The sequence below is a fragment of the Orbicella faveolata genome, unplaced genomic scaffold (genome assembly GCF_042242905.1).
Source record: "Orbicella faveolata isolate gen_17 unplaced genomic scaffold, um_ofav_v1 contig_24, whole genome shotgun sequence".
In the NCBI taxonomy this organism is placed as follows: Eukaryota; Metazoa; Cnidaria; class Anthozoa; order Scleractinia; family Merulinidae; genus Orbicella; species Orbicella faveolata.
In genome coordinates, this window is record NW_028301552.1 from 6,645,388 (window position 1) to 6,655,674 (window position 10,287).

At 37.7% G+C, this 10,287-nt stretch overlaps 1 protein-coding gene across 1 annotated transcript; it reads right to left on the minus strand.

Annotated features, from left to right (window-relative positions):
- Positions 1-967: 967 nt before the first annotated feature.
- LOC149110133 (ADP-ribose glycohydrolase MACROD1-like) lies at positions 968-10,278 on the minus strand. The gene is made up of 11 exons (XM_089291369.1): positions 10,178-10,278; positions 9,764-9,931; positions 7,304-7,414; positions 6,897-6,926; positions 6,362-6,457; positions 6,074-6,094; positions 5,738-5,841; positions 5,007-5,037; positions 4,630-4,703; positions 3,458-3,845; positions 968-2,935 (listed from the first exon to the last, which is right to left on the minus strand). The coding sequence occupies exons 1-11, from the start codon at positions 10,239-10,241 to the stop codon at positions 2,718-2,720; spliced, it is 1,305 nt and encodes a 434-aa protein (XP_089147495.1). The 5' UTR covers positions 10,242-10,278; the 3' UTR covers positions 968-2,717.
- Positions 10,279-10,287: the final 9 nt, after the last annotated feature.

Sequence of the window (10,287 nt, forward strand, 5' to 3'; positions counted from 1 at the left end):
TTGGTTCTGTCCTCGTGTACCGGTTCACAAGAACCAATACAAAAGAACCAACAATGTTCAACAGCTAAACAAAGGCTCGCAAAGAAAGGAGTACAATGGTTATTCCCTCTGTGCGGTACACCAGTACACAACCTTCATTTTCTTGAAAGCATTCGAGAAGTTTCGTTCGATCGATCGATGGTTTGTATAGAGAATTAGCCTATCAGCAATCCTCTTAAAAATACGAGCCAACAGCCAATCAGCAGCAGCAGCAGTTCCCAGTTTCCCAGTTTCCCAGTTTCCCAGTTCTCTTATAATCGATGAAACCCACTCCGTTTTGACGTCCCTCGTGTTTCACAAGAAAGATAAAGCGTTTGCGATCTATTCAGGTGAGTTTTCCCTTATAATCGATGAAACTCATATGTGCTCCGTTTTGACGTCTCTCGTGTTTCACAAGAAAGATAAAGCGTTTGGGATCTATTCAGGTGAGTTTTGCAGCTCTTTTTGTTCTCTTTGATCGTGTTTTCCGATCTCTTTCGATGACTTCTATTCGAGGAAGCATTCATCAAGGTCATGAAGCTTTCAGTCAGCATTCTAGAGGCCGACAGTGTGCATTTGTTTCACTTGCAGCTTTGCTTTTCAATCGATCGGATTCGGTCGACTCTTGGACGCAAACAGATATCGATGCTATCTTATTTCATGGAGATCGCGTGTATTTACATGCTCTAACTAATGAAATAGTACCTGATACTGACACTCTTTCAATAAACGAGTCGGAAGGTGGCAACCTCGCAGACCAATGTCGAGTACTGTTTAAACTACAGTAAATTTTATCAGGGGCGCATTGATCGCTCATTTTGTGGCGAAGGGCCAGTTTGCTCACTGAGGCAGGTTTTGATTAAGGCCCGTTGTTCGTTACATGTTGCGTTTCAATAAACCAATATGTTCCTTTTTCACTCTTACAAGCATAAACCCAAAGAATCAACACTTCAACCAAAAAATGACATAGCTAGTCATTATTTATTGTATCTCTTTTATACATTCAAAGTACATGTAACCATGTTGTTTTAGAAATAAATTAGTTATATTTCCGTTGAAGTTCCCATTGTCATGTTTACATACAAACACGCTACTAACGGCAGCAATCACTTCTCAATGAGAACCCCTAGTCTCTGTCTCTATAAGGCAGTTCACCCGACTCGAAAATCAATATCAATACAAATTATACATCCACAATATAGAAACTTGGTACTGTCTGCACTTGTCAACGTTTCAGTAATGTCAATGTTGGTGAAAACACAAAATAAAGAATCATGGCAGGAAAAAACCAAGGTCCGATTGCCAGGGTCAAGTAAATTTTGCTCTTGGGCAAGTGAAAATAGAAGTTCAGTGGCCGGTGGGCAAGTGAAATTAGCCTCAGTAGTCTTGTGAGTCTGAATAAAAATGTCAGCTTGATAAATGATGATTTCCAGTCAGAAGCTATTTCAAAACTTAAGACTGCAAGATCAGTAGTTAACCATTGGGTTGAAAGCATGGATAAGTTAGGAATCCAAGCATACTTCGTTCGTGTTTGTCCTCTGATTTCCATTCTGGCCGACACGGCAAGTAAGATTTAAGCGGGGGCACTGGCCCACTGGGCAAGCGGATTTCAATTTTTTTCCTGCCCTGAGAACAGTGCAAAATAAAAAAACACGAAAACAAGCTAGATAGCTCAATATACGAGCTACAAAGGTCCATAACGGTATAAGGAAAGAAAGATCCGTTTCGAACATGTAGCTAGTAGCAGGCGAACCGAGGCACTTGCTTCAAGTTATTTTGAATTTTAGGTCCCCTGCAAGAGATTTACACTAAAAAATATAAATAAATATAAACGAAGTGTTCTTTTTTCTGATATTGCCTCGGTAAGAATCTTCGTCCGGGTAGGCTCTACATTTACTGGTAAGTATGACAAATAGAGAAAACGGTTTGGTTCTAATTAAATACAAATTTTACCAATTTTTTACTTGTCACGACAAATCATTTTTGTGACGTTCGAAACAAATAAGATAAATTGGAGAAAGCCTTAAAATAATACTTTGTTATGGAAGAAAAACACCCAAGAAATAACAATTATACACCGAAAATGGACAAAGACGATTACAACTGAGGCCCCGTACACACTAAGCCGGAGGAATTTAAATACGCAACAATCGCCAGTCATTTTGGATTTGTGTTTGAGGAAAACTACATCGTTTTCGAAAAGCTTTGTTTTTAACATGTTTTCCGTCCACAGGAAATCGAAAAGCCGGCGCTTTCAAATTGCTCCGGTTTGAAGAGCGTTTTCGAAAAGTTCCGTTTTCCTGACGGTGGTCTAACCGCAGAAATAAAGCTGCGTTTTCAAATTTCTCCGGCGTACGGTGAAAGCTGCCTAAGATGAATTTCGTATGGCATCGTGACTTTGCCAGCTTCGAGATGCTCGTCGGTGACCTATCTTTTGCGCTGTCGTTATTTGTTCACTCTTTCCTTCAGTAAGTTCAACTATGGTAAATCGGAGTGACATGGCTTGTCTAAGTTTTTTGAAAAATGTAAAAGAAATTTTAAAAAAATCACCCCAATTTTTCAAATTCACGTTAATTTCCAGGCGCGTTTATGATCTTTGAGATTCTGATGCAACATTCTAACTGTGAGACCTAGTTCAAAGAGAGAGGCCTTTCTATTCTAATAATAAGATCTTTATATTACTGTAAATTATCCTTTTCTTAAATCGTGCAATCGCCACATGGTTTGTTATTGCTTCGTTCCTCGTTAGTATCAAAGAGCTTTCCTCCCATGTCTGAGTCTGCTTCATCCGGTGGAAGGTTTTTGTTAACTAGCTCATTGTCGTCTTCTGTACCTTCTTCTTGTGAATCTAACAACTCTTCAAGCTTAGGTGGGTCAGGAACGCCTTGTTTAATTTCCTCGTCGTCAATCTCGACGTCTGCAACAAACAGTAAAGGTTGCAAAACAATTTCAGATGAAATTTCACTATAGTAGCTCAAAACAGTTTCCAGAACTTTCCAAGACGTAGATTTTGATGGGTCATTATAATCACTCTTTATCCTTATCAATTTTCGACAATTAAAGGTGGCTCTGAACTCAGTGTACATATTTTTTAAAAAACTTTGCCAAAAGTTCCATCTTATCCTGCTAATCAAAATTCGATAATAAAAAAAGGTTTCACCTTGCTGTTTTTGAGATATAAGTGCATAAAACTTAAATTAAGGGTGTTTTAGCAGGTCATATTGTTGCCATGGTAACCTATTGTGTCACGAAAATGATAACAACGTGTTCACCAATCACTGAGCAGTGGTTTGATATCATGATTTGTACATCAGCTGATAAAGAGTAGTTATAACGACCCATCAAAGTCTACGTGTCGAAAAGTACTGGAAACAGTTTTGAGCTATCTTACAAAGCACTGAGAAAACATCAACGTTTAGGAGTCTACAACCCAAACAACCTGCTGCTTCTTCCTCTTTGTTAGAGTTTTCCGTGGCTTTCCCTTCGCCCTCTGATTCCTGCAACTCATCTTTGTCTTTTTCTTTCACTGTATTTCCCTCCTCGTTTGCATCCTCTTGCTGGTCAATGCTTTCAGGTTCTTGGTCATACTTGTCAGCCTCTTTGTTAGACTTTTCCGTGGCTTTCCCTTCGCCCTCTGATTCCTGCAACTCATCTTTGTCTTTTTCTTTCACTGCATTTCCCTCCTCGAGCTCGTTTGCATCCTCTTGTTGCTCAATGCTTTTAGGTTCTTGGTCATACTTGTCTGCCGAAGGAAAATACCTTGGAAGAAGATACCTGTAGACGTCCAAATCCTCGCCAAGAAAAACACAAAAGATAATTCGGTCCACCTATATTGAAGAGAAACATAAAAGTGTTTTATTTACTTACGTAGCATAAAACCTTTCATAAATCATAAAGAATAGCATAAACGTGCAAGCAAAATTTAGTCTGCCAGGAATGTTTTTAGAGACAGAACGTCAATTTTGCAGATGATAGTTTAACTCCAGATTTTCAAAGCATAAGGCGACAACAAGTATTGATACTCTCCCTGGATGACATCGGCATGCCCCAGCATTTCGCTCTTAGCTTGGCCCAGCAATTCACTGGTACCAATTTATACTTCAGGGTAGAGTGTTAAACGGACTTGTGCACCTACTGGCGTGATGAGAAGTAATATATCAGACACGAGAGACAGTGTTTCATCGGAATATCCAAACATCGAGAAGAGAGTTGAAAATACGACGCGCAGCGGAGTATTTTTGACGAAATTCGAGGTGTTTGGATAGCTGATGAAACACTGTCTCGAGTGTTTGATATATCTTCTCAATCGAAACAAAAACTAAGGAGTAAACGGAGAAGCAAAATCGTCAAAATCTATGCTAATTAAGACCGGGTATCCAAACCTCCTTCACGGTTGTGATTTTCTTTGGTTTAACTTGATGAATTATTAATGAGTTTGAGAATAGATGATAATCACGATGATGATGATGATATAGAGTGTTAAGTGTCTTACCCAAGAACACAACACAGAAACCCTGATCGGTGCTGGGACCCAGACCGCTTGATCTGGAGTTCAACCTAATGACGACTCTCACTACGATTTGAAAACAGTATATTCTAGACTAAGCATACCACGTCGGCATTTTCCTCAAGCCATTTACGCACAGTGTTTAATGCTACACAGGAGGCGTCATATATTGGATAACCTGTCAGAAACAACAAACAAACAAACAAGTTATGTCTGACTCCACATATTGTAATGTTGTAATATTGCTAATGACAACAACTCCGTCTTTGATGTTCTACTTATCTCACACAAGATATTTTCCATCTCGGATGAGTCATGCATCTTGACTGCGAAAACTAAAATAAGTTCTGCAGCATGTTTGTGCAAGTGAGAATCTCCTGCCCCCCCCCCCCCCCCTAAAAAAAGACAGCCCTTACAACATATGTGCTTTGCTGGGGATTGCGTAAATGTGGCTAATTTAACAGCAAAAGTAACTGCTTACCATAAATACCAGTTGAAATACAGCAGAATGCCTAAACAAGGGAGAGAGAGATTTTTGACAAAAGATTTGTCAAGTTCATAAAAATGTAATACTACTTCTGCAATGCATCTTTTGTAACAATAAGTTCCAAAATGTTATTCAGCAGAACATTGTGTGACAAGGCTGGATTTTAGTTTCAGTCTCATCTCTGCTTTCTTGTAGACTGCTCCAAGCTCTTGGTCAGTGAGGACAATATTATTGAAAAAGCATTTACAAAAAGTAACAAAAAAAAAGAGGGGAGAGGAAAAGGGAAGGTCCCATTTTATGAGAGTCTGGATCAGTCTAGTTTTCTCGCATGCCATTAGTAAGGTTAAATCTGCAAACGAGCCAAGTGGCCCATCAGGCTGGAGCTTATCCTGGTTTCTGTAGCATGAAGTGACCAGGAGTATTTCTACTCCCCCCTGGATGGGATGCTAGTTCCTCGCAGGGTTACCTCCAGCATTAAATTCGCCCGTACCCATTTATACACCTGAGTGGAGAGAGGCATTGTGAGGGTAAAGTGTCTTGCCCAAGAACACAACAAAATTTCCTCAGCCAGGACATGTGTAGTAGTTAGTTAGTGGTAAAAGTATATAATAATAAGTAAGTCTTGTTCTCTAATTTCCTTTGTAAACATTGAATGATGGCTTTTCTGTTTGTTCCATTTCTCGTTGGAACATCTCCCTAGTGTGACATTATCATAGTATTCTTACCACTGTTCGGATGTTGTGTTTTGCCACCAAATCCAAGCACCTCTTGTAACATCTCTTCAGAAGCTTTTCCTGTTTTCCAATGGGTCCAACAGTATGAATGACATCTATAGTAACGCAACACATGCAAGAGACAAAATCATTATTACTAGCTACCGGTACATTTTAGTTAACTATAGTGACTGTCAACTCTCTGCTTAAGAACACATTTATATTACAGGCAGCACACATGAACACACACACACACACAGAAAAAAGAAAACAAAATCATTAACATCTATCTATCGATCGATTCTTTTCGTCATTTAAATATACAGACATCTTCAATGCAGCACTCACACTTGGCTGGTAACTTGTGTCCTGTAACAACAGAAAAAAATTATCAGTCAGAAACACAAAAAGGGATGATCTATGGAAATCAGTTTTGACCACACAGAAGTTTTGTTTACTTACAAGTATTTATGTTTTAAAAACAACTAACTAGTTTCAGATTTCAGGCTACTTGTACATACTTAATTTTCCTTATATAAAATTTGAGTTTTTATGTATCAGCCAATGGTTTTGCTCACTCTTGATTACTATCAGCTGACAGTCAATAACCACTTCATTTCTATATGGTGAACTAACCTGATGAGATTTTTGCATCCCCCGTAGAACAGCCATCAAGAGCTGCACACTCCTGTCTAAGAGTTGAACCAGCTGCACGGTGGATACAGCCATCAACTAAAATTAACAAAAACAACACCACTACTTATGCACAAGGCACTCTTAACATACAAGACTTTCACCATGATATGGTTAGCTTGCAATATAGGTTAAGCAACTTAGGGTAATACAATATAACATGCCCTTTTTGAGTGTCAAGTAATTAAAAGATTTCAATGCTCTCTTTCTTTGTGCTCACGAAACCAGAGCAGAATATTTATAGTAGAAATTTACATAGTACAAATGTGTATTTTAGTATTAAGTATTATACATTCGATATTTCAACTAGCATTATTTTATCATTATTCTTATGTTAAAGTTACCGTGATAACTTTAGTTTGTAGATGTAGATGTTACACGACTAAGTTAGGGATGAAGGTGAAAGAAGTTAAAAATGTCTTCATTGTTGTTCCTAGCTGATGTTTCTAAGTTAAGAATTTATTAAAAAACCTTTTACCTCCACCTCCACCCAGAAGAGAGTTGTTTGCTGAGAAAAATAGAAAAATAATGTTGAACTACAGTTAAACATGTTTTGTACTGCAAAAGAAAACACAAAAGCACATTTCACAATCAAGCAAAAGAAAAATTATTTAATCACTCTGTAAGAACAATTTCCATTACTTCTCTACTACACATCAAATTTTCAATGGATAAATGTAACAGTAGACAGAGCTTGAGCAGTTGAGAAGGACTAATTTTGAAAACATCAGCAGTGACATTAATAATTAAATGTACATAACAAAATATTATTATTAATATGTGAAAAAAATATTTTTTTATGTTCTTAGCAGATGCACACCTTCAATGTCAACAAATAAGTGTATTTTTCTGCAAAAGTTTAATCAGTATAAACATACAACATACCTGCGTTCACAATAGCATCGATTTCTAGTGTTGTTATATCACCCTGCCATAATGAAATTTTTTCATTCAGGTTTTCATCAACACCGAAAGCTGGTTCTTTACGTTTTTGGCCTAACAACAAAATTCATTAAGACATATGAATAAGAATATTTAGAAAATTGCAAGTCAATTGCAAATCTATGCAAAAAGCTGAACAAAAATCAATTACTTCCCTGTTCAGAGACGGAACTTTTAAGGTATCAGTATAACCCACTTGACCATCTGCGTGTGGTCCGCTCTAGCGTTCATGGTTTTAACAAAAACCCAAATAAACCATATATTTATTAGGAGCTTAATAACTACAGATTGTGACCCAAACTGTTTAAAACAGTAAAAATTTACTGTGTTTAGAAAATGTGAATATGTTTACAAAGCTTCACGAAGCCATAAATCAAGGAAAATGCCCGCTAAATTTAGGTCAGAGAAAACGATTAACATGGCATCCGTTTCTTCACACATTGACATCAAAAACCGTGTCTCATGCGTTTGTTATTATTTTACAAGAGGATAAAGTTAGAAAAGGGAAAAAAAACAGGACTGCCCGTGAAAAAAAGCATAACTTTTTAATGAAAAGAATAATCAGAATTCGCAGAGATGGTTTTGTTGGCGAATGTTCAGACAACATTCTCTCCAAATTTCAGCCAATTTGGTCCAGGGACTGCAGGCCTGGAACTCGAAATGCACGTACAACTCACCTATTTTTTTACTTTTGAGAAACAGAAAAAAAATTAAAATTCGGGGGCATCCAAGTGTTATGAGATTATCACACCAAGGGAGACACCGCAGAGGAATCAACTTTCTGTATAACAATATGACTGTGATAGTTAACATTGAACAGTACAAATTTCCCGCAACAGTGCCCATTAAATTATTCACCAGTGAATAAACTGCTTTTTCATGCGTGAAGTCAGAATTCCAAGGTTAGTAAACGTGAAATTATCTTTTGATTTACTATATTATTTAATTAATTAATTAAGTATTAATTAATTTTTAACAGCATTTTAGTGCAGCTTGCACTCATTTCAGCTTGCTTGTTGGCTTCATGATCATGATCATTGTCGAGTTCATCCAACAATTTTTCTTAGTTGTAAACCGACCCTTTGACGCTTTCCGCTAATTTACCAGCCCATTCACTGTCGAAAGTGTTTTTTGCCTTCTTTGGCCTTCCTTTAGCTGATGAAAACAGGCAAAATTACTTTTTCTTCTTCGAAGACATCCGGCATTGATTATGGCGCATGAATCACGGGTCAACTCAACATGATCTTATGTGACTTCTTGCCTCGATGATCAATTCATTTGACAGAACTTGTCAACTCTCAATTAAGTAATTAATATGCAAAAAATCTTTGTCGCACAATAACTAGCGGCAGATATAAAATTTTTGTTGAGTTTTTTCATCTAAAGATTACCTTAAGATTTATCCAATCGCTTAAAAAAGTAAAATTATACAAAATGGCAAAATTTCCCCTTACTGATACTTTAAGTCCAGCATATAATGCATCTGACTTTTGATACTGCTTGATGGGATATGCATACCATAATCAGAGTCTGAAGTGCAAAAAATATAACATACAACTGTCCAAGGCACGGGGGGTGGGGGGCGGGGGGGGGGAGGGTTAGGGGGGTGAAGAGGGGGTGGATGTCATTTTCCCAGAGCTTTATTTTTCACAGTTCTGGTAAGAGGATTTAATCTGTAATGCTAAAACTTTCTGTAGCTGTTCATTCATCCCTTGCCAAGGTTTACTTTGTCAACTGTATTCCATGCATGTCATTTGACATTGCCAAAGCGACCACATTTTGACAGGCATGTCAAGCCAAGTGGGTTTTTTGACAGAAATATTCTTTGTTTTTGCCAGTTAGTACCTGTCTACATTCTATTACATGTTTCACTCTCTATAAATAAAGATTGCCCTCTACAAACAAAGACAGATAGATAGATAGATTGATTGATTGCTTGATTGCTTGATTGATTACATGTAATTCTCATTTTTGGTTAATTCAATTCCCCATCAATTAACATTAAATGTCTTGACTTTCTGCAAAAATAGTGAAATCCAAGATGGCAGATCTAAGATGGTAGACTTAATGGCATCATCTGACGCCAGATGATGCCATGATCAACAAAAAATATGTCACCTTGTAGAGCAATAAAATGCTTAAGGTTATCTACTGAATGCAAAACATGTTTTATTACAATGAAAACCCTAGGCAGGGGCTCCTTCAACTGCACCCCCAACCCCCTAAGTTGTATCACTGTCTGGCTGTGAGTTTGGGTGTATGTCCCAGGTTAATTTATGAGAAGTGCCCGTAAGCTTTATTGTTTGTCCTTGTCTCTTCCCACACTACATTCTATATACCGCTATATATCACACTATTTTTCTCATTACGAACCGTAATAACTTGATTAAACCATTTTATCACCTTTCTTTCTATAAATGGCATACAAATTTTCCTGTCTGTATTCTGGCCAGGTTTGGATGTCCTTCAGAGTCACATACTTTGAACCACACTTGTAAACTTCCCGTTTCTCTTCCAAAGGCAGATCATCAAACTTACTCCAAGGTGATCTGAGTCCGCTTTCTGTTGCTTCTGTATAACAGAACAATTTACTTAGCTTTCCTTTCCTTTAGTTTCTATATTACCGTGAGCTTTAGGTTGCCGATTGTACTGCATAGTCAGTAAATTGCAATTCCTGACGGTGCAAAATTAATCGCGTCTTCGATCGTAGCATGCAATCGAAGGCACTACAAAGTGGCTAAACGCAATCCTTTATCGTTTAAACTGCATCCGATGAATGACACCGCAATGGAACTTTGCTTATGGTTAAAGTCGTACCTGTTGTTTCAGAATCTTGTGTTTTACGCTTTCCGTAGAAAAATTTTGTGAGCACCGACTGCATCGTAAAACCTCTCCGATCCTTGTCGCCACAAATAGGTGATCATACA